The 23,451-nt window shown below is 50.0% G+C and overlaps 1 protein-coding gene across 3 annotated transcripts in view; it reads left to right on the plus strand.

Moving 5' to 3' along the window:
• Positions 1 to 23,451, plus strand: part of ASTN2 (astrotactin 2) — a 657,219-nt gene that overhangs the window by 217,053 nt on the left and 416,715 nt on the right. For all 3 annotated transcript variants that reach the window (XM_054007154.1, XM_054007156.1, XM_054007155.1), the window contains one exon: positions 10,084 to 10,230. In XM_054007154.1, the coding sequence (XP_053863129.1) occupies positions 10,084 to 10,230 (147 nt within the window). The remainder of the gene's footprint in view (positions 1 to 10,083; positions 10,231 to 23,451) is intronic.

Here is a 23,451-nt window from a genome sequence, read left to right on the forward strand (position 1 = left end):
TTCTGCGGGTCAGTGTCTAGCACTTCGTTGCCTTGCGTCATCTTTGGGTAGCATGTGAGGCCAGAGCTATCCAGTTCCCCGTCACTGAGATTCAACCACCCTCCAAGGGTACTGGGGTCTTCCTTGCTGAACCCTCAGACTCCACTGACGGAGCAGGAAACATTCAGTGGGATGGGAGCTTCTCTGGGGAAACTGTGACTCCCGCTGACTTTACCCAAGAGCTTATCTCGTGGTAGTGACCATGGCAAGTAACCTCTCGCCCTTCATCCAAGAAAGGAGAGCAACTGCCAGAGCCTCTGCTTGTTCGTCATCTGTCTTTTATTCCCTTCCTCTTACTTCCCCCTCCCTCTCGCGCCTTCTGTTTCTATGTGCCCTGCCTGCTGGCTTCCCCTCCCTTCTCCCCGTCCTCCCTCTTATCATGACTGACTCTCTCCCACTCAATATCTCTCTGCAAACGGCAGGCCCCATATTTCAAACAAGAGAATGAGAGTGAGAGAGAGAGAGATCAATATTTGAAATTTTATAAATACTAAGTACAGACACACTTATTTAATGCATCGGGTATTAAAACTCAAAGTATATAACCAGCTGAGACCCAGGGTATTAAAAAACAGATTAACAAAGACTTCACGGGATCGTCACGCTGAATGGAACATGCAGGCTGCACAGGGAAGGAGTTGGCTTCCCCGTGCTGCGTAGGCTCCTATGGGCTGGCTGAATCCCTGATCTCTATGTGAATCCCGGAGCCAACTAACGGTACTGAGAAAGGCACTTGAGCCTCCTGCATTCACTGATGGGATCTCCCTTATAAAAACTGCCAACCATTTCACCTGCAAGCTCCTTGCCCCAAAATAACCCCCCTCTATGAACACCAGTTAAACTAGCTTGAACTCTGACGGAGCAAGTGTTGACAGGCTGATATCATTCATACATGTTAGTGTTATCAGTCATCTTTGTTCTACCCTTAAGCAAGATCAAACTCTTAATAAACCTGAACATTTCTAGTCCTCCCACATCTGCCTTCCTGTATGTTTCACCACCACCTCCTCCTCCTCCATCTCTGACCCGTGGTCCATTCTCACTCCTTTCACCTTTTCTCTTCCTTCCTCAGAGCTATCCGAAGGGACCAGTCTCTGTAAAGAAGCTGCTTTCTTGGGGGAGTGGACTCGAGTTTCGGGGTCAATGCCAAATCGGGGTCAATGCCAAAGGCTGGATGTGGCTGTGACGAACTGGAACTGTTCTTAATGTGGCCTTTGAATGCTGAGTGGGGAGTCTGGCTGGGACGGTCTGCATTGGGGGATGGGAGACTGGCCTTGAGGGAAGATACCTGAGCATGTAACATGAGGACCCAGGAGGTGAAGACGTGTGAGCTTCTTGCCCTGAAGATGGTCTGCTCTGAGGGAGCAGAGGCTCCCCAAAGTCCTGACTGGCTTTGTGGGGAGCAGTTCCAGAGCATCGCCCGGGGACTCCGTGACAGTGGCCCATGGAGTTTATGGCATTATCTCTCCCCCCACAACCCCCACTCCCCAAAACTCACACAAACACACAGTGTATTGTACTGCCCCTGTGGGGGAGAGTCTGGCAAGGGGAGCGTGGTTGGAAGAAGGTCTTGGCGGGCTTGAGAATGCCTGGCCTGGGATACGGACATGGAAGGCAGTGTGTGTGGTTGGCGGAAACTTGGGAAGAGAAGGTCTGTTGCTCTGGGCTTACTGTGTGGAGAGGAGGGCAGTGGACATGGGTTCAGAGACGGCTGGTTGCCTTGCCAGAAGCCCGGTCTGAGGGGGAAAGGAGGACTGTCAGATAGGGGGTGCTGGCTCAAGTTCTGGGCTGGACACTCTGGGAAGATGGGGAGAATGGTTAGGACATTCACTGAATGGAGGAGGGAAGGTTTGCTAGAACTTCTTTGGGGGACAGTGCCTTGACTGAACGTGGGTGGGTTCCCCAGCTGGGGCATGGGCTGTGTGGAGGGGTAAAGGGGAACGGCTGGCTTGGGGGTTGGGTAGGAGCCTGCCAGGCAGCCGCTACAGAAAGCAGTGTTTCTTCCCAGCGAGCGGTGCTATCCGGCGAGAGCAGCCTTCCAACATGGCTGTTAATCTTTAATTGGTATTTGATTTGATTTAACATGATCTCCTGCTTGTAAAACACCTTGAGATGTTTCTGTGTGTGAGGGCGTCGGGAGATGCTGTTGTACTGTATTAACGAACCTCTGCTGGAACATAAAGGGAGCTAATTAGAGGCAGTGAACTTTCTTGACATGGACAGGACAGCTGAGTGCTTTGGAAGTAGCCCTTCTTAGACGTGCAAGGGAAGCTGTATGGGGTGTGCTGTGGGTGGGGGACAGGATACCACATCAGGGTCAGTCCGCCATTTCGGTAGCATCAAGGTTATAGTCAGGTGGTTGGTGACTCCCTGCCCTCCACCCCAGCGGTGGCTGCATTTTTGTGCTGCCAAAATTCAAGCTGAAACACACCCTCTCCATGTTAAAAGTGCTGCTTTCTCATTAGCGGGTGCCTTTGCACGCCTCCCACTGATGTGTACTCTGTAGGATTTGCAGTTCAGTTGCTAAGCAGTTCAGGAGGTTGATTTCTACATCCCCGTCTCTCCTGGGAGGTAGAAATATGTTTTAATATCCAAGCAGTCTTGAAACATTAGATATTAAACTATTATATCTTGGGGAGGGGGGGATTGAAGAGTACTTGGCACTTAACACCCACAGATGGCCAAAGCTATGGGCTGTACACTGAGAAAGATGGAGTAATTAAAGTTTATTTTTTTTATAGACTAATCTCCCAAGCATGTATTTGAGCCTGATTTAGCAACATCATATTGCCGAGCATGCAGAATTTTAGTGTTGCTTAAAATCCATACGTGTTCTGTATGTTCCTTTTTAATTTCAGCAGCACTGCCGGTGCCAGATCAGAGTTTTCTGCCCTTTGTGTGCCAGAACTTGGGGCTGGGGAGGAGGCAGTGGGAGGAGGAGTAATTGGCAGCACAAGTAAATGCTATTTTAGAGGAGACACAGGGCTGCATGTGGAGTGTTTGTGTGCAGAGGGTGGCTTTGAATTTATCTTCCTCTTGCAGTAGGTGCAAAATCTTCAGGCCCTTTGCAGGCTGCTTCCAAACTCTCTGCAGAGGGGACTGGGTGTTCTCAGGCAGACCAGAGCCAGTCTAATTGGCACTTGGTGTAAAAAAAACAACACAAAGGAGGGTGGTGGCAGGGGCTCTCTGAACGAAGTGGCAGCTGTTTGTACATACAGGATCAGAGACTTCCAAGGGGAGGTTTTCTTTTGGAATTTCTTTTGCATTCCAGTCTAATTAAACAGTGGTTAATTGGATCGGTAGCAGGAAGAAACTCTGATGCAGTTCTGCCCTAGAACGGATTGGTTTGCTTTTAATTTTCACATTCCTCTGTCTTCTCCTTGCTCACAAGTTGGGGAGTGTGGGGTGGAAGAGGAGGGCCCCAATTCAGGAGATGTCCTTTTCCTCCTTGACACGTCTCTTGCATTCCCCTCTTTATCTCTTCATTTCCTGGTTTCATCTCCTTCATCCTCAGCTAGGGATCACCGATGACTTTTCACTGTGAAGCCAAGTAGATGGCATGCAAACAGACTGTGTTCAGGCACTCTTGCGGCTGAGACTTCAAAGGCAACAAGGAAACCAATCATAGCACCGCTCTAACCCAGCCAGTCGGGCAGATAACACCACTGGAGGACTCCACAGAGCTCGGCCTGTGTCAGATATGAACCCTATGAAGGAGTGTTATCCCACCTTTTACGGACTGGGAAACTAAGTCACAGAGAGCTGAAGTCACTTGCCCAAGGCTACCTAAGGGCTTGTCTACACGACCAGTTAGCGTGAGTGTAGCGTGCCGTGAACTGTCTGTGTGGATGCTGCTGCCACATATTGAAAGTTTCCTAGTGAGGGTTGACCTTCTCCTGTTTCAAAGAGCAGTAGCTCAAACCGCCCTAGAGAATTTTTAGTGCATAGCAGCAGGGTCCACATTGACAGTCAGTGAGTGTCATGCTAGTGTGCTGTAGATTTACACCCCAGCTTGCCACGTGCTAACTTGCCGCTTGACAAACCCAAAGACATTGGTGGAAGGAGGATTAAAGTCCAGAAGTTCATGGCTTCCTGTCTCCGTCCTCATGCTCCTTCCACCACACCCTGCTGCCTTGGTTTGGGGCCCAACTACCCTCCTATCTGCAACAGACACTCTCTGTCAGCAGCAGGTTCTCCATGGGGGCTCCCAACTTGGCATGTGAATACTGAAGCAAACCATTCTGGCTTCTCATTCTGCCCTGCCTTGGGGTGGGGGGAAAGGAGGGATTTATTTTTTGGGGCAGCTTGTAAGGCTGGGTGACTGCGTAAGTGCAGATGGAAGGCAGAGGATGGAGAGCCCTAGAGAGTGCGACATCCCTTCTGCCACCCCAGCATTGCTCTCCTTCACCTTCATGTGCTTCAGGACTCAGCAATATTGCCCCTCCTCCTCCTCCACCTGCTCCTCTGGCTGCAAGGAGTCTACCCCGGGCGTGTCTGCCTTCCCTACTCAGGCCTTTACTTAGCCAGAGAAGGAGTAAGACAGTGCCTTTGGCTGCGGTGAAGAGAGGAGAGGTTGTTTGCCCAATTCACCCTCCCCCCAGCTCCAAACCATACATGCAAGAGGAAGGAAGGGAGATCTGATTCTGCCCCGTACCCCCAGCCAGATGCATGGGAGTGAGGGGAGGGAGGTGGGTAATGCTGCTCTGGGAAGGTGGTGATATAATATAATCTAGAATAAGGTAGGAGCAGAACAGGGATAATGGCTCCAAGTCGCAGGTCCTTCTCCGCTCTGCCACTGGGGCACTGCAGCTGCACGGTGCCCCTTGCTTGGGTCAGCCGGCAAAGGTCCATGGAGCTCTCAGCTGGCAGGAGCTGTATGTCACTGCATGGGAAGGAGGCAGACCCTCGCCTCTCTCCCCTCACTCCCTTGGGCCTCCTGCTGCCCAACTCTCAACCTCATTCCATCCAGAGCTTCCATTCCCTGCCCCCGCCCTGCCTGTAGAGCACAAGCCTGGGGCCAGCCTCTGGATGGGATTGGCAAACTGCTGTGCGAACATCTTGGTGGTAGTCCCAGATGTGGGGGGAGAAATTCAGAGCAGCAAAGCTTGGGTCTCTCCAGCCTAAGTCACCTAAGACAATTCAATGATTGCTGGCGGTTATTGGAAAACCTGGGAGTTTGGACATCCCTGGGGCAAGGGTGGGGCTGGATTTTTGTTTTGTTTTGTGCCTCTCAAACAAACTCAGATGCCTCTGGCCTAACCCCTGGAGGTTTGTTTAGTTAGCGATAGGTCGTAAAGCGTCCATTTTCCTGGGTTTGAGAGAGATCTGGCACTAAGCTGTTTATCTCCAGGTGGGTGTTTAAACCCAGCACAGAAGTGCTTCTGCTGGAGCGCTAGTGGTCTGAAGAGCAGGCGATGGGATGGAAAACGAGAAAAATGCCCCCTGTTTAACGAGCGAGGGAAGGAGCTGCGTATTCGGCTAGCGTCCCTTAGAACCTGGCAGCAGACTGGCCTCAAGCAATAAAGAGCTGAATCGGAAATCCAATTTCAGCTCAAACATAAGCCCCGTTGTTGTGGCTTGGTTGAACAGAGCCCCCTGCTCGCCACCCTTGGGCGATGGCGTGTACTGTTTGGGATGTCAGTAATTAGATACACACAATGAAAATGAGCAGGGAAACAGAGCGGGGGTGTGGACGTGGGAGGAGCGGCAGTGAAATGAGAACTGCAGTACGTTGTTCCTTCCCTCCAATATTCAGCTCCATCGGCCAGGAGCTCAGATGCTCAGGCCTTCCACTATTTCAAACTTTGTGCTTTTCCGCAGGAAGAGGAGGTCGTCGGGTCTGGTGCAGCGGTTGCTTTTTTGGTTCACGTGCACTTTTTTTTTTTTTTTTTTAAATAAAGAATCCAGTTGTGGAGTCAATGGTGGCGCATCGAGAACCATGGCACTAGTGGGGCACATAGGCAGGGTAGGAGATTGGGAGTCAGGGCCCCTGCTTTCTACTCCCAGCTCTTCCACTGACGCACCTTTGGCAAGCTGTCATACCTGTGACTCAGTTGAATTGTAAAAGCAGAGGAATACTTGCCTATCTCCCTGGGATTTGCGGGTTAATGTTTCTAAAGCACTTTGAGATCCTGGGCTGAAAGGGGCTTTATAAGGGCAAAATAATATGAATTTGCTATGCATTCTCTCATCTGTTGTGACTCTGAATGTTTCCACTCTCACCGATATATTTTGGTTACAAAAGCACCTAGTGGCCCCAGCCAGGATTGGTTGCATGCCTGTGCCTTGGAGAGCTTGCAATCTAAATAAACAAGACAGGGAAAATGGGCCCAGAGAAGCGACTTGCCCAAGATCATACAGCAGGTCGGTGGCAGAACTAGAAGTTTGGGTGGTGGGTATGTTTTGGGAGTGGGGAAGGTGCTTGTACAGCTCTTTGGGGACACATGGAATGTGAAATGTGTTGTGTAAATATCCATGTTCTGTACTTTCCTCTCCTCTGTCCCAGGGAGCTGTCCAGCAAATCAGCACCTCTAATTCAGTGCTGAATGACCCAAAGCTTTACCCTGTTTACAAACCCCCAGCGCGCTGCAAAAAACTCTGCATTTTTGGTGCATATATTCCTATTAGCTTCAAAGCTGACTTGTGCTCTGAATCCAACTTAAATGTGATTCTCTGTTCTGACACCAATATTTCTAAAAGCAGACTCGATCAAATTATGAGGTAAAGTGCCCTGGAGTATCTCAGTGGATGTATTTCCTGTTGTTTTCAAACAAATGCATTTTAGGTCTCACTTTGCTGATGTGATTTGTGCGTGTGTGGCGGTGTGGGTCGGAAAGGAGACTGAGTTCCAGAAATAAATAAATCGCTTTCCCCGAATTCTGACCAGAGAGAGAGTCCGCTCTGCTGGGAATTCAGTGATCTGTGTCACTGTCAGAGAGGCTGCAATGATGGCTCAAGTTAATTGGAGATCAGTGCTCTCACTTAAGTGTCTTTAAATTCTTGAAAAAGGTTCTAAGATGCTACACGGCTGCTTCCCAAACATCCCAGAATTGCTAAATGCGAGGTCGCCTTAAGTCAATTTTAGTGCTTGTGCAATCTCTTAATGGAGGAGCGAAGTCCTGGGACCGAGAGCAGATGCAGCACGAACAGCAGCAACTCGAGCTTCTCCACCCTGCCCCACTAATGTGTCTTGGGGCTGCTGTCGATGAGAGGGTGATTTGTCCTCAGTGGCCTCTCTGGAGAGTGCCAGCGTGGGTGGCCGTCATGATGGTGCCGCTTTGGGCAGCAGACGGTGACCACAGACTCCGTTCAGCATGGACTGCCAAGCAGCTGGGAGATGGTAATGACATTTGGTCACCACCGCCCTGGGCCCAATAGGAGCCATTGGCGCACACAGTTTTGTGTCCCATGAGGTAATCCGCTGTCCCACAATGGTTATCGATCTCATTCACTGCTTCAATTCCCTTTCATTGTATAGAGCTAGCAAGTTGGCCTCTCCCGCCAGAAAGCTAATGGGCCATTGGCCTGGCTTGGGCTCCTTAGCAATGTTACGCTGTAGAATTTCACAGCCGGTTCTGTCCCCGGGCCAGTCTGTCCAGAGCTGCAGACGGCTGAGTTCTTTTTTCACTTTATCCCCTTCACTAAAAATACCCAAATCAAACCAACCTTGCTCGCTCCGAGCTTTGTGCCACATTGTGAGCTGACACAGAGCATTCATCCTGGCAGCTGCAGATCTGGGCTCTCTTTTCAGCCTCAAAGGCACCACTGCTCCTGAATGATTACTGAGATGCCAACGTTATATGATCTGTGGTGTTAGACAGATGGCCCACAGAGATTGAGAGAGGGCTCAATGTGACCCACACATCGCTCTGGTGTCAGGGTAGAATTGGGATCCTTCAGCATAGCGTTCTCCTGAACTAGAGTCCATCTTCCTACTGTCAGAAAATATTTTAGCTAGCACTTGCAGGGAGGCCCTTTGTGAGCTGGGTTTCGAAAGAAGCAGTAAACATCTGTGACTGACAAAAATAAAACTCCTCTTGTAATATCCACTGGCTCTGGTTTGCTCTGCACAGGTTGTTTTCTTGCTCACTGAATTGACTGTTAGATGTCTGTGAGTATAGGAATATTAATAATTAACATCTAGGTATCACTTGTTAATTAGTGCAATATGTAATATTGTACCAATGTATGACATTAGGTGTAGTTAATGATAGCACACTGCACACAGCCTTGAGACTTGGCTTGATAGTTTTAAGACTCAGCAAGATCTGCAAAACAAGCCAAGTTTGAAGAAAATCGATTTGGTAGTTGAAGTTATGAAAATTTAGGTCTACATTTTAAAACATGATTTTTGGGGGGCCTCAGTTTGCGCATGCCCAACTTAAAGCACTTTAAAGGAGTCAAATTTTCAAAAAGCCCAGAGCACCTGCTCTCTGAAATTAAGGTCCCTTTAAGGTGGCTAAGGTTGGATCACCTAAAAATTGCAGCACCAAGAATTGCTAGCCGCTTCTGAAAGATTGGACCTTAACAGGGATTTGTCCAAGGACTGACTAATCTTAACAAAATGCAACCAGCACCAGAAATAATGGGATGGAAAAGCTTCAGACTGAAGACATTGAGGGTCTACCCGACATTGTAAACCTGACTCTGTGAGACCTGGGCTTGTGGACTCAGGGTTTCCAACAGAGGTGACACATGGGGGGGCATGTGGGGTCACATGGTGCAGCAGGGCCCCCTCCCTTCAGAGCAGTTGAGCCGGCGAGCTGCGCTGGGCAGGGACAGAGAACAGCGGGAGTGGAGGAAGAGCTGGGAGCTGCTCAGAGGTGCCACTGCTTTAACTCTGCAGGGAGAGGCAGAGGAAGAGTTGGGAGCTGCATGGAGGGGCTGCTGCTTTCCCGGAGGGGTGAGGGGGCTGCTTTCCAGAAGGGGGAGGGCTGCCGGGAGCGGGGAGTGACTGAAGCTGTTCCAGAGTTGTGCCCCCCCACGGGTCATCTTGCGCTAAAGCATCCACCCAGCATTGTAAACCTGGGTTTATAATTGCTGGACCCGCGTCCCACAGCCGTGCTGCCAGGGCCATACTCCGCTACACGGACCTTCTGACTCAGGTCTGCAGCTTAAACGCTGCATCCACACTGCAACAGGACAGGGCTTGGATCCGAGCCACAGTGGGACGTGGGCTTTGATCCACCTCCCCAGCAGGGTCCTAGGACCCTCATCCTGAGTGTTGGCTGACCTGAGTCAGACTGATCTGTGTGTGGACAGGGGAGTGCTTAGGCTTAAACCTGAGTCAGAACCTGGGCTTAATGTGCCAGGCAGACATACCCTAAATGTTGGATGGTTTAGACACAACAAACCCTGCATCTCATCAGGGCACTAGACAAGACGACCCTTGCGCCCTGTTCTAACCCTGTGATTCTGGGTTCATGAAGCTTTAACACGACAGAACTGATTTTTCTTCAAACATGGCTTGCTCTTAACTGCAATGCCTTTCAGCACAAGACATAATTAACTGAAGCATTTTTCTAGTAAAACGTAAGTTTCCCCTAGCATCACCTTCTTACAGTTACTGATGAATTTAGTGTTACAACGACACTGGGAGGCAGGCAGGTAGGTGTTATCCCCAAGAGTGAACTGGGGAAACTGAGGCAAGTGAGTGGCTGAGTGGACAGGGCATTGGAGTGGGACTGGGGAGGCCTGGGTTTAATTCCTGGCTCAGCCACAGACTTCCCATATGAGTCTGAGTAAGTCACTTAATCTGCTCCGCACCTTGGTTTCCCCATCTGTAAAATGGGGACAACACTTCCTGACCTCACAAGATTGGGGTGAGGATAAAATCCCATAGTGAGTGTGAGGTGCTCAGACACTATGATAAGGATGAATATCCAGAAACAGAGATGGGGTAGGGCCCCAAAGAGTTAGATCTAATTGCTCTTGTTCTTTCATGCTGCTCATGATGGTTTAGATCCACGTCTTTCCCCTTTAGCTCCAGATGCTATTGCTTCACATTGGCCTCTGTGTAGATACGCGTGTCTGTTTGCGTTTCAGGCTCTCTGAAGAGTCCAGTGAACAAGACGGCCCTGACGCTGATTGCAGTCAGCTCCTGCATCCTGGCCATGGTGTGCGGCACCCAGCTCTCCTGCCCTTTGACCGTGAAGGTCACTCTTCATGTGCCTGAGCACTTCATTGCAGACGGTAAGACCTGGAGAGCGACACCTCCCTGTAAGGACTTGGCAGCATGGAGCTTCCAAATCCAATCCAGTCAATAGAGTCCTTCTCTTTGTGAGTTTCCGAAGTGCCCCCCGAGAACTCCCCTTTCTCAAACCACCCTTCCGGGGACTTTCCACTCTTCACTTTATTCCTCAGCGCTGGGGCGGCCTAGATAAACACCTGGGGACAATCTGTTGTAGGACACTAACTCCCCCCTCCCCCCAAGCACCCCACCCACGCTAACCCTAACACAACTGTTGGCAGTCCTGGCAGGGAGAGAAAAATGACTGGGCCATGGAGAGTTTTTTCTCCTCTCCGCCCCCAGGGAGCAAACTCTCTAGGACTGAGCTGAGACTCATTGCTGCATCAGACTCTGTCTGCATGTACTTCTTTTTTTTTGCATAAATACAAGGCTTCAGTCTCAGGGGTTTGGCAAACTGGCAAGCCCTCAGCAGCACCGCATTCACTCACACTTGAAAAGGGAGCGGGGAGGCTGTGAGGAAGACGCGGCGAGTATGGAATGATTTATGGGGTTGGTTGTGTGGGAGGGGGACGTCCTTTTCTGTTGCATTTTGTATTTTTGGCATCAGAGCTGCTCAGCTTTCGTTTGCGATTCCTCCCCTTCCCCAACAGCAGAGCTGCTGACTGCGTTATATTCGTACCGCCAGGGAAACTGCCCCGGCTCTCCATACAGAGCCAATCCAGACAGAGAGATGCCAACCCCAGGGAACTAAAACCCAATAGCTGTTGGCACGACGGGGAGGCAGAAATCTTCCCCCCAACCTCTGTTTTATAACTCTGTGTCCGACTGAAATCCCTGCTCACTCTGAAGTGAAGTCCCGGAAGACCCCGGGAAGCCGCATGGATGCTCTCCCTCTCGTCAGAGTGAAACTGTTTGTCTGTGGCCCTCGCCGCTCCGGAGAACGTGAAATTGCCAGTGTTGGAGCGAAAAGCGAGAGGCTCTGAAGAATTAGACAAAGGCGGCTGTCACTATTTATTGCTTTCGCCAGCTTGGTTCCTTGTGTTTGTTGTTTCGCTGACCTTTTCCATATAATGTGCAGTGAGCGTCAAGTGCAACTTTTCAGTAACACGAGGGCAAATTTCATTTTCTTCCTGAAGACGGGACCCATTATTCAGTCGGTTCTAATTCTTCAGCTCCTGCGGTCTCCTTACCACCTGAGACAGGCTGAGGGTGGGTTTTCGTCTAAAAGAAACGTGCCGTGCACAGTCCGGGGCTGTGAAGGCGGCTGCAGTCACTCTTCGCTTGCACCCATACTCACTGCTGGGCGTCTGGTTCTGATCCAATCAGGGGCCTGTTCGCTGGAGGTGCTAGCTTTGGTGGGGAGGACAAATGCTTATCAAGCAGGAAAGTAAGCGACCCTTGACGGGACCAAGTGTGGTGAGATGGAATTTAAGGCACCTCCGCCTCACTGGGTGAAACACTCTGGTCTGTGTTGTGCAAGGTTCGGACTGGATGCTTCTATTGGTCCCCTCTGGCCTCGAAATGAATTGTTAGCTATTTAATCCTGCACAGAATCACAAATGGAGCACACATCCCAACGCTGGTGTTGATGATGACATTTTCCAAGGTGGGTGCCCGCAAAATTTGCACTGATATCTAGTGCACCCCAAAACAATACTCGTGCAGATGAGCACTACAAGCACTGGCTGGGTTAACGTGCCGGCAAAACTAGACCCAAACCCACTGGGACCTGATTACACGTGTTAGGTCTGAAAATAACCAAATACACTTGGGCTGGGTTGTCTCTGCTCACCTTCTCCTGCCCGTGGGCTTGGCAGAGTGGCAGCTGCGTGCCCCACTCCTGCCGGCTGGCACCGCCTTGCTGCATTGCATAGTGAATGCGCCGATGAGCCCTAGTGCCTCTTGTCTATAGCACGCAGGCAGCAGCAAGGTGGCGTTGCCCAGCAGGAGCGGGACACGCAGGCATGGTGGCTGTGCTGACCCTGTGGCAAGGCGGTGCCTGGAGACAGATCATGGGCACGGAGAGCAGGAAGCCCCCACTGGCCATGTCCCAAGCATGAGGCAGTGGTGGGGGTGCTGACCCAGGTTCAGCAGCAAGTGGAAGGCTCGGGTTGGGTCTGAAAATGTCTTGGCACTCTCAGGCGTGGGTCAGGTCAGCTGTGGGCTAGTCGCGTTCGGGTCAGGCTTTAAAATTAGGCCCGAACAGACCTCCGTGCAATATGGGACGGAGGTGAACAGTTACCTGTTTTGCAACATCACATGTAAGTCTTGAGGATGCTACTTATACGCTAGGCTTTGAAAATCCTGCCTCGGCATGTGCTGGATATCCTATGAAAAACAAACCTTTGGGCCCTTACCAGCAATGCTGGGTGTGTTTCCATTTTGCAGCTGTAGGTTGACATTGGAAAAATTCAGGGTTGAGAAGAGGGAGAAGGCGTGTGTGTGAAATGGATGTCAAAACAAAACAAGTTACTTCTCCGCAGCCTTCAAAAAAAGAAATAAATAAAAGGAGCGTACAGACTTTTGACTAGAGTGAGTGTTAGTGGCGTTTCCATAGATCGTAGTTCATGAGTAATTGTGGGGGGAGGGATAGCTCAGTGGTTTGCGCATTGGCCTGTGTGACAGACTCAGACCAGTGAGGTACAGGAGTCTGGTAGAGGGCAAATATACTGGGTAGTTTTCTGTTCCCTGAGTGACCAGAGCAGGGGCTGCACTAGAGTAATCAGGAACCTGCTAGAACCAGTTAAGGCAGGCAGGCTAATTAGGACACCTGGGTTTTAAAAAGGAGCTCACTTCAGTTTGTGGTGCGAGCGTGAGGAGCTGGGAGCAAGAGGCGCGAGGAGCTGGGAGTGAGAGTGAGAGGGTGTGCAGTGCTGCTGGAGGACTGAGGAGCACAAGCATTATCAGACACCAGGAGGAAGGCCCTGTGGTGAGAATAAGGAAGGTGTTTGGAGGAGGCCATGGGGAACTATCCCAGGGAGTTGTAGGTGTCATGCAGCTGTTACAGGAGGCACTATAGACCGCTGCAGTCCACAGGGCCCTGGGCTGGAACCCAGAGTAGATGGCGGGCCCGGGTTCCCCCCAAACCTCCCAATTGACCTGGACTGTGGGTTCTTCCAGAGGGGAAGGCCTCTGGGTTGTTCCCCAACCCACATGGTGAATCTCTGAGGCAAGAATATCCGCTGATAAGCGCAGGACCCACCAAGATAGAGAAGGAACTTTGTCACACCTGCTAAACCCAGGGTTGTGAGTTCAATCCTTGAGGGGGCCATTTAGGAATCTGGGGCAAAAATCTGGCTGGGGATTGGTCTTGCTTTGAGCAGGGGGTTGGACTAGATGACTTTCTGAGGTCCCTTCCAACCCTGCTATTCTATGAGTAGGAAAGAAAACACACATCCCTTGCCCTGATAAGAAAGGCTGCTGCTCCTTCTCTATCCACTTGCATCCAAGGAACTTGGTGTATTCACAAATTGTTATTTACTGTTTGTTCTGGTAGCGCTTGAAACCACCAGTCAGGTTCTGGGCCCTGCTGTGCTAGCCTCTGCGTGAATGCATAGTAGCCGAATGCTAGTCGAGACACCCAATAGTCATGGAAGGCAATGAGTACTATTCCTATATTCCTAACTCACAGTCAGCTAAATTGAAGCACAGAGAGCTGTGGTGACTTGCTGAAGGTCACAGAGCAAGGCAGTGGTGTGACTAGTTCCCAGGAGCCCAGACTCCTGGTCTGTAGTTCGAACCATCCAATGACACTGCATTCTTGAGAAATGTGATGAAATATCAGGTGACTCCATAGCATTAAAGTGAAAATGGAGCTGGTTATATTCCTGTCTCCAGGAAGAGGGTGGTACTGCAAATTATGCAAATACCCAGAACATTCAAGCAGAGATGACACTGAAATACCAATAAACCAGATTAATCTCTCTGAAACTGGGGGGAAACAAGCTGATCTCCCTTCCCGCCTTAATTACTTTTCTAAAGAGAAAGTGGTGAGAGGAGTGGTGAAAAGGTGTGCAGGCGAAGGGAAATGTGATCTGCAATGAAACTGTAAAATATCATTATAAACTGTGAAAACTTTTTTTTTTTTCCCTTTTGTAATGGGAAATGGAGTCAAGGGCTCCCAGATGGAACTGGGAGCAACAGAGACAATTTGCAGCAAAGATCTGTTTTCCTGAAATCTCATCATTAGATGCACCGGCACTCTGAGGCCCTGTCTTGGAAGGGAGAAGTGCTTAGAGCCATTCCTTCCTTTAAATAACAACAAATCCCCAGGTAGTGCCAGGCTGGCAGCAAAATATTATAAAACATTTAAGGAGATCACAGCATTGAGCTGGGGCAGGAAATTTTAATGACACCCAGGGAAGTGTTCTTGGCTTGGCTTCTCCTCAGCACAGATCTTTGCTAATTTCACTCCTCAGCAAAGGGAATAGCCGAGTTCAAAACCGGAGGCTAATTCTTCTGTTTGGACAGCAGCCCTTATTGTGTGTAGAAAAGAGAGGGGGCAGGAGGGAGGAGAGGCAAACTTCCTCTCTGCTGCGCTGCACCAGATGAATTGGGAGGAACGGAAGGCTTGGGGACCAGAAGGAAGTTGGAGCATGTGGCTCTTTCAGAGTTAGACCTTGTCTATACTGGGTTGTTTGTGCACAAGTGGGTGCAAATCGCCATGCAGATGCCCTGCCCTGGTAAAAGATGCGGCTTACATAAGTGACTCGACCCTGGCTTTTTACTGGGATCAGCTGCACCACAGAGCCCTGCATGGGCCTATTTGTAATCCTGCTCCCGTCCCACTCCGGCTATAATGGCAGTGGGTCCTGGAGGACCCACAGAGTCCTAGTCCCACTGCCGGGCTCTGCACTAGTCCCGCACAGGGACTGCACCAGTTCAAGCGCAGTTTTGCACTGGTGCAGTGTCTTCATCAGAGGTGTGTGCCACCGTAGCTACCTGGATGTAATGACACCCGTTCAAACTTCCCGGGCTTAGACAACTCTTTGGAGCTTTGATCGGTGTTAAAGCAGAGCATTGCATGAGCCATAACCATGTGCTCAACGTCTTTCAGATGTTGCCGCGCACATAAATACTCAAGGCTCCGTCAGCAGCACGCTCTGGTGTTTGCAGAGGGACAAGCCAGCCTCTGAGGAAGGGGGGGGCTGGTACACTTGTTCAACACGGTCCCAGGGGTGTGGCTAGACTGGCCTCAAAGATCTTCTTTGAGGCACAGTCTCTTAATAGAAGCCAGTAGCCGCGGCAAATCTAAGAGTGGAGCCGCTGCTACCAGCATCCTCAGCTCTACAAGAAACGCTGTCAAAGAGAGAGGCTGGAAAAAAACAAACAAACCCAGTCCTTTTGCAGCAGATAAATGGGAGCTTGCTCAGATGTGCCACGTTCCAAAGCCAGCTTGGATAAAAGCCAAGCGATGAGGGCCACAGGCCCTCGGAGAGAAGCCACCCCCAGCATTAGGCAGCTGAGCAAATCGGAGCTGCAGAGGTCCGGAGACGGATGAAGGCAGGAATGGAAACAGATGTCGAACGAAAGCAAAAGGGGGCGGAGGAGAGTCTATTGCACCAGGTGGCTTTTAATAACCAAACCATCTTTATTGCTCTTCTTTCTCTCTCTCTCTCCGTTCATTTCCTTTCTTTCGTGTGTGTGTTTTCTCCTCCTGTCAGGACAATTAGCCTCAGGTTTGTATCGCTGCTTTGCCTCAATTTTATGGGGCAGCCAAATAAGTAGAAGCCGGTTGCAAGCGAGCGTCCCCCCTCCCAGTGCTTGCTTGTGTCGGAGAGGTTGGAGGGTCCTTGACGCAGGCGACTTGCTGCTCTCTGGATTCCCTCTCTGCTTTTTAAAATATTTGTAATAGACCTTTTTAAATTTCAATCCCCTGTGTTTTGTGGGGTTTCGTCCGACGTGGCCCACGTTACAGAGGTGGGAATTGGCTCCATTACAACTTGCCAGGATGCGGGGGAATGGTAGAGCACAGGTAATTACATTGAAATAGTCGCGGTGGGAAGGAGCAAGGGGAGGTGGCCTGTGCGTGAGTCTTTCCTTCTGCGCTGCACCGCTGCCTCTGTGGCACATCCCTCACTGTCCCTGGGTAGCCTGCCATAGTGGGATCTTGGGCTTAGAAGCAGGGCACTCAGACGGAAGGTACCACTCCACCCCAACCCCCAAACTAAGCCAGGCAGCCAACTTGCAGAAAACAACCTGAAAGAAAACCAAAAAAACCCACTCACCTCTCATGCGCTAAGCTGCTATGACCATTTGTGGGACTCCCCCCGGTGCTGTGCAGCCCACTTTCAGGGTGGGGGTCTAGGGGCAGCTGTCCATGGGGGATGTCCTGGCAGCACCTCTCTAATGGAGACATGTTTCAGTGGGATGATGTCCCAGATTCATTGCGTAGGATGTGTCCTCTTGTGAAACTCCTGGGATCTGCATTATTTTTGTCAGAAGGATCCATGAGCGCTGGTGCGGAATCCCCTCCTTCATTTCATTAGTGGTCAAGCCCCATTCTCTCCTCCCCAAAATATATGGATGCCGTTCCATGAGGAGAACTTCCAGAAGTTTCTCTCCTCCCTCTTAATCTCCCTCCCCCCAGCCTGGGACAACTTGCTCCCAAATTTCCAGCCAACACTGTCAGAAACTCCGAGGTCCTACCACCACCTCACCCCATGCTGAGTGGAAGATGTCATTCTAATTTCAGAGCAGGAACACAGTTATAGACTCCTACCGAGTAGCTTTTGTGAGGATTTGAGCCTTAAGTGTTACTTAAAGCATCATTTATCAGCAGCAAGAAAGAAGGGGGAAAAAAACAGAAAAGAAAGAGCCCCTTGGTTGAATTGTCAGAATCCCCTAAGAATATGTTAGCCACTCCTCAGTTATGCACTCACAATGGTTCTTTCTTGTAAGGAATCTTTTAAAATGTAGAGATACAAGTGACAAGAGCTGCCTGTAGAGAAACCACGGCTGGAGAGAGAAACCCGGGAGGACTTAGCCTAGAGTGTGTCCTTGCTGCACACCAGTTTGAAATGTGGTATCCATTAAACCCTCCTGTTTTCACAACCTGTATACGGCAGGGATATGCGTTTACATCTGGCTGTGCTAGTGGGGGAGGCTGGTGAGACTCTCTGGAGGGGAGCATGAGGAGGGAGCGATGTTCAATCTGGAGGGGTCTTTGGGTTATAAAAGATGCCCCATTGTGGAACTCAAAGCACATGTGCAATAGTGGAAAGGAAACAGACCTGGATTGCAGCGTTTTTTTTTTTTTCAAGCACACGCCCCCTTCCCCTCTCCATCCCATCCACTCTCCAGCAAACCTCAAAAAAAGATAGTCCTTGCTCCAGCCCTTCCAAGTCAGTGGGCTTGGCCTTTGTTGGACCAGCCAGAGCAGTGAGCCAAGCCCCTCCCACTCCAGTGGAGTTCCCTACCACCCAAACATTTAGACCCTGCCCCCACTTGGAGATTTACCCCAATTTCAACCCCCGGTGTAGCTGGTACCTCTGCAGCAGACGGGCTGAACAGCTGTCAGCAGCGATTTGCAGCGTGATGCACTTTTACCCTAGTTTCAAGGGGGGCAGATTCCACTGATGGCAGCTTTTCCCATCTGCACTGGGGCAGCTACACTGGTGTCTGAAATCGGGGCCAAAGCAGCAGCCCTTAAGTCCAGTTGTTGTTAGCTGGCGTGCTCAGCTGAATCTCGCTGTCCCATTTGTTCGGAGGGGGAAACAGGCTGAAAACCCCAGGAGGTTTTCCAGGTCCAAGCCAACCCCTCGATTACCCCCTTACAAGGGCAGCAGGATCTTAAATAAGATGTAACTCCTCCTCCCCCCCCCCCCGACAAATGCCATTCCATGATTGCCATGCAGCTGATCTCTTATTATTTCATCTGAAAATTATTTATCTTCTTCCCACATGATCGTTTCCTCTACGCTTGTGGAGCGGCGGGCAGCGATTAGCGGCTTTTGCTAACTTCCCCCGAAGCCTGCCTGAGCTCCTCGGGCTGCAACGTTGGGCTTGCAACGACGTCTCATTTTGTTTTTAATTAAATGTGTTGCTTGAAATTGTTTGCTTTCGCTCGCTCTTCTCCCGCCCTCCGTGGTGATCAGGCATTAGTTTGTTTCCTCAGACGTTTCAGTCTTGTGTGCGCAGCATGCCCTGGGCGTGTGTTTGCCTATGAAATTAACATCAAGTGTTAGACTCCCAATCTGGGAAACTGGCTGCATTTCCTCTGGCATTGTGGCTAAATTCTGCTTTCGGCGGCACTGAGATAAATCTGGAGTCAAGCCATTGATTTACTCCAGATTTACACCAGTGAAACAGAGAGCAAGATTTGACCCTTCGTGTAGCTGTCTCACCGCTGCAAACTGCTAGAGGGAATCTTATTCCTGTTTGCTTGTCACCTGGGACCCTGCTTAAACCTCATTCAAATCCCATTGAAATCAATAGATGGACTCAGTGGACTTTGAACCAGGCTTTCCCTTTGATAATACCTGAATATGCAATCACGCTGTTGCATTTAATCATGTAAAGCCCTGTACAAACACTTCACAGTAAGCAGTGTTTTCCCCTTCTAGGGACACTGTTCAGTCTGACTGACCCAAGCAATATATGTTTCTCTTCAAGAGACCGTATTCGAGGGTCTGCTTGTCTTGAATGCCATTGCATTTCTGGGAACCTGTGGGGTACGTGCGGGCTCTGAATCATCAAGTCGTCGTGGTTTCTGCAATAAAGCATAGCCTTGCTCTTGTACACTCAGCTTGTAACAAACTGTAAGCAAACAGCTGCCGCGTTTACTGGGTGCTCATTCGAAATATTAACAGCAGTTTGTGGGCTGTATCAGCCCAGATCAAAGGGATTCAAAGGCTGTTTTCCAGCATGAACACTTTTTGTATGAAGAGCTAATAGATTCCGCAGACTGAAGTACATCCTGTTTTTATCGTTCCTTTGACAGGCTTCTGATCCCAAGATGTTCTCTCTTTGCTTGCCTGTCTCCCCCTCCCTCCTTCCCTCAAAAAAGTGGCTTGCGAGAGACAGGGCTGCCTGCAACAGGCAAGGCCACCCAGCCAGGAAGCCCAGGTTGCTAGCTCAGTTTGGGAGGGCAGGTGAGCGCCTCTCCTCTCTCCTTTGCTTTATACTGTGAGCAAGGAGGAGCTTGACACTGAAGTGACGCCTGTCATCGGATCCCCTTCATGGCACAGGGGTGTGGGGATATACAGGCCAGTGCTGCAGGCTGGAATCTGGTCACCTGGGACCTTTTTAAGGGCGGCAGTTTCAATGTCACTTATGTCAGTTTCGATTTCGGGCGGGGCGGGGGGGGGGGGGGGAGAAAACCAGGCAGGCAAGGTGCACAGAAGGGCTTTGCTATCTTGGGGCAAAGGGGAGCTTATTGGGACCCTTAACTGGGAGAGAGGAAGAAAGGTAGCACCACGGCATGTCAAACGGGTGATGGGTGGGGGAGGCCCTTGTGGAATACAATACATGCGTGCAGCCAGCCTATGGTTAATTTCCGCAGCTGATCAACAGGGGTGGGGTGTTGGGGTGACGAAATGCAGAACAAAACTTTCCCAGTTTTTGCAGGGACATACGGAAAACTTGGCCTTTTAAAAAAAATCCCTTCAGCAAGAAATATTCTGGATATCTAATTCTCTCCTGATGAGTGCGGAGCATACGTTTTCTTTTCCTCATCCCGTGGCAGCTCGAGTTTGCATGTTTCACTCACGCTGTTGTTTCTGGTGCTGTACAGCACGGAGGACGTTTGCTCTTGGTGCCTGGCTGCAGCATCTCTTCCAATGACACGCAGATGCATCTTGTTTGAGCCTTTATCGTCGCCTGGCCTTCATAAACATTGCGGAACAATTAGAGTGAGGCTGGATTTCTCTGAACGATTGTCCAGCTTCCAGAGAATGTGGTTGGGCAATGGCCCAAGGCTGTGCCGTGACCATTGGGAGGCTCTGAGAATTAAGTGGAAGCTTTCCTTTGATAATCTGATTTCATTTTCAGCCTCCACTGGGTTCAGAGGTGCCAGATTAGGAACCTAAGATGCTGCTGCTGCTAATAATAATAAAATTGCTTTCTCATGTCATCGGGGGGAATACGAGCCAATTTTAAGATCTGGATTGAGGTGAATGCCGGGAAGGGCGGAGGCCTTTCCTGGAAACATGAAGACTTTTGGAGGATTTGCTGTTGTCCTTCAATGGGCAGCAGCCTGGCCCACTCTGGATGGGCCTGAGATCTGGACTAGCCAAACCCTCTGGGTCCTGGAGAGAGGGGGTGGAAGGGCTGCAGCTGCCTCAGTTTCCTCAGTGACAGAGGGGAAGGTGCCTCTGAGCCAGCCTCCTCCGCACCCAGCAGAATTCTGCCACTTTGAGCCCAGCTCTGGAATCTTTATTCCCTCAGGTCTCCGCAGTGCAGCTGATGTGGCGCGTCAGCCTAGGGACGGACTCTCCGATTGGGTGTTCTTGGCTACCTGCTTCCATGCAGAGTTTGACTGGAGGAGCTGGCAGCAGCAACAACTTGCTGGAATGGCGGATGGCGTGCGGTGTTCTTCCCCAAACAGATGGCCCCTCGTTGGGCAAGACTGACACCATACAGTGGAGGACAGCATGGGGGGCGTAGTTATAACCAGGCCAGGGCGGTTCATTTTGGAAACTGCCATTGCAAAGCACTCCATAGAAAATGTCAAGAACAGATGAATCTCCAGCAAAATTCAGAGACGCGCTGCTAATGGCACAGATAATTGTCCATAAAGAGAGCTTTAACAATTAAACATAACACTCAGTTTCTCCCGCAGGAGAGATGGTTCTGGTGTCAGCTGTGGACATACACAGGTTTTCAATCACTAATTTAAAACTTGTAGAGCCTCTTCAGTGGCTTCAGCTTTGGCTGGTGTAAAATGTGATCATTAGTAACGGCCTCGAGCCACAGAGGCCAGATCTGCAGGAGTCCCGGGATCTGAATTTTCACTGAGTTTGGATCTGAGCCTTGGCCCTTTACAGAAACAGGAGCCAGCTACAGTCAGTGATTTGGATCTGGGTTCCAAACCCCTCCCTCCCAAATGCTGGTCCAGTTCTCTCCTGCCCTCCTCCCCCACGCGTGTTCCCCTTGGAAGCACAGGGAGTGCTTCTCACCCCATTCAGCTGGGGAATTCCATTCGGGCTCGTGTGTTCTCCACAATCAAACCCCCAGAGCTGGAGTGACTCTGAGGATTGAATTCCTCTTTCTCCCCCAGAGGACAGGTGGACACTCTCAAGGAGAAAGGGAGACCCCCCACCCCCACAATTCCAGAGAATGAAGTGTCCCACTCTCCCATAGGGGACATCAGATTTGCCACCCCTCAGTTTTCTCTCCCAGGTTAGTGTATTTTGGATCACAAGGCTGGAGTCCCTTGGCTGCTTCTTTGTGATGACTTTGAGAAGCAAAATGTACTTTTTAAATTTTATATGCATAGGGATAGGAGAGGGCCGGTCAGTGGAGAGTGGATGGTGGTATCCTAGTGGGAGAAGCCCATTCTTGTTTAATAGGAATGAAAAATAACAGTTTTCTATAGAAATGTAAAAGGGTTATTCCAAGTACCCATGTGTTTGTACAGCACCTTGCACATTGGGGTCCTGGTCCAGGACGGGTTTCTAGGGGCTACAATAATAAAACTAATAATAACTATAGAATTGAACAGAGGATATGATCTCTTCTATAATTTTTGCCTTTGTTTGTTTGTTTTTAACCATCTTATAGAATTCCATAGCAGGGATATAATTCTATAGGGATTTCTTCATAAGGGCAGAAGCATTAAGAAAGGGGTTTAATATGACCAGCCACAGCGGTCAGGCAAGAAATGCTAATTTTAGATCAGAAGGCGTTTGGCTGGCCAAGAAGTAGCAATGGGCTAAAAGAGACAACAAGGGAGAAAATACAATTTTAAGTGGAAGTCAAAAATGATCTGTCTCTTAAAAATAAAAGAGAGAGAGAGTTAGAAAAGCCAACCCTTTCTAACTGCCTTTTAGGTGCTTTGTTCTGTTCCCTTGTTAGATATCTGTGTCCTGAGCTGTTTTATCCTTTTTTGTTCTGGAAAATAATTTTTGAAATGTCAAAACTTCAAACCGCTTTTGTCAAGCTTAAACAGCCTTGTTGAACTTTGAAGGAGACCTCGGGATGAGACACATGAACTTTTGAAGCTGCCTTAGCTGGCTTGACTTTGATCAGCATTTGAGACCGGGGGGTGGAAACCCAAACAAAACAATAGCCTGAAGTCTTTGTGGACCTTGTAGTTCTGTGAAACAGCTATGTTTGAGGCCAAAAGACATACGTAGCTTTGTGCTGAAATGCTCTGTGCCAGCCATGCTCTTTGTTTGCCTCTGCCCCTCCTTCATTCCATTTCTCACAGCCGGCGGAGACGGGCCGCGTCAGTCACTACTTGATTTATTGGGACTCTGTGTAGACACTGTTTTGTTTTTGTTTTGTCCTTCCTTATGCAATCGGACGACCTAGCATTAATGACAGCCTGGTCCTGAGCCCGAACGTTCTACCTGCCGGGTGAATTCCATTGAATAATGTTGAGTTGTTCCAGAACAAAAGACCCTTCCTTCCTGCGTGCTAGTGATGTTTTACATCTCTAGGACTGCAGCTGGTTAGCATTGGGAAATAGAATATCAGGGTTGGAAGGGACCTCAGGAGGTCATCTAGTCCAACCCCCTGCTCAAAGCAGGACCAATCCCCAACGAAATCCCCAAATCCCCCCCCTCAAGGATTGAACTCACAACCCTGGGTTTAGCGGGCCAATGCTCAAACCACTGAGCTAAATACCTTGATCGTTTTGGGGCCAATGTCTGAGCTGCTTGAGCTGAAATCCTGGCACAATTGATGTGAATGGGAGTTCTGAAACGGACTTCGGTGGGCCCAAAGTTTCAGCTCTAGGATATGAATCCTTCCGCACATTTCACGTGGCTAACGTGAGCCGCAGCACTACTTCGGTTTGGCCCATCTGCCCCTTTGTCGATGAAGACATAGGGGCAGACGGGCCAGATTTGATTGGCGTTGCGACCTGGTGCCTAGGGTTGCCGCACCATTCAAATTTGGCCCAGCCACCCCACTGTAGATGGAGGGGTGGCCGGACCGAACCTGAGCTGTGCGGCAACCCTGTGTGCCACTCGCAATGCCTCTCAGTTTGGGGGATCCAGAGTAAACTGCCCCGTCTTCCCCACTGCGGGGGGCCCTCAATGCGGGAAATGTTCTGCTTT

The sequence above is a fragment of the Malaclemys terrapin genome, chromosome 17 (genome assembly GCF_027887155.1).
Source record: "Malaclemys terrapin pileata isolate rMalTer1 chromosome 17, rMalTer1.hap1, whole genome shotgun sequence".
NCBI lineage: Eukaryota > Metazoa > Chordata > Testudines > Emydidae > Malaclemys > Malaclemys terrapin.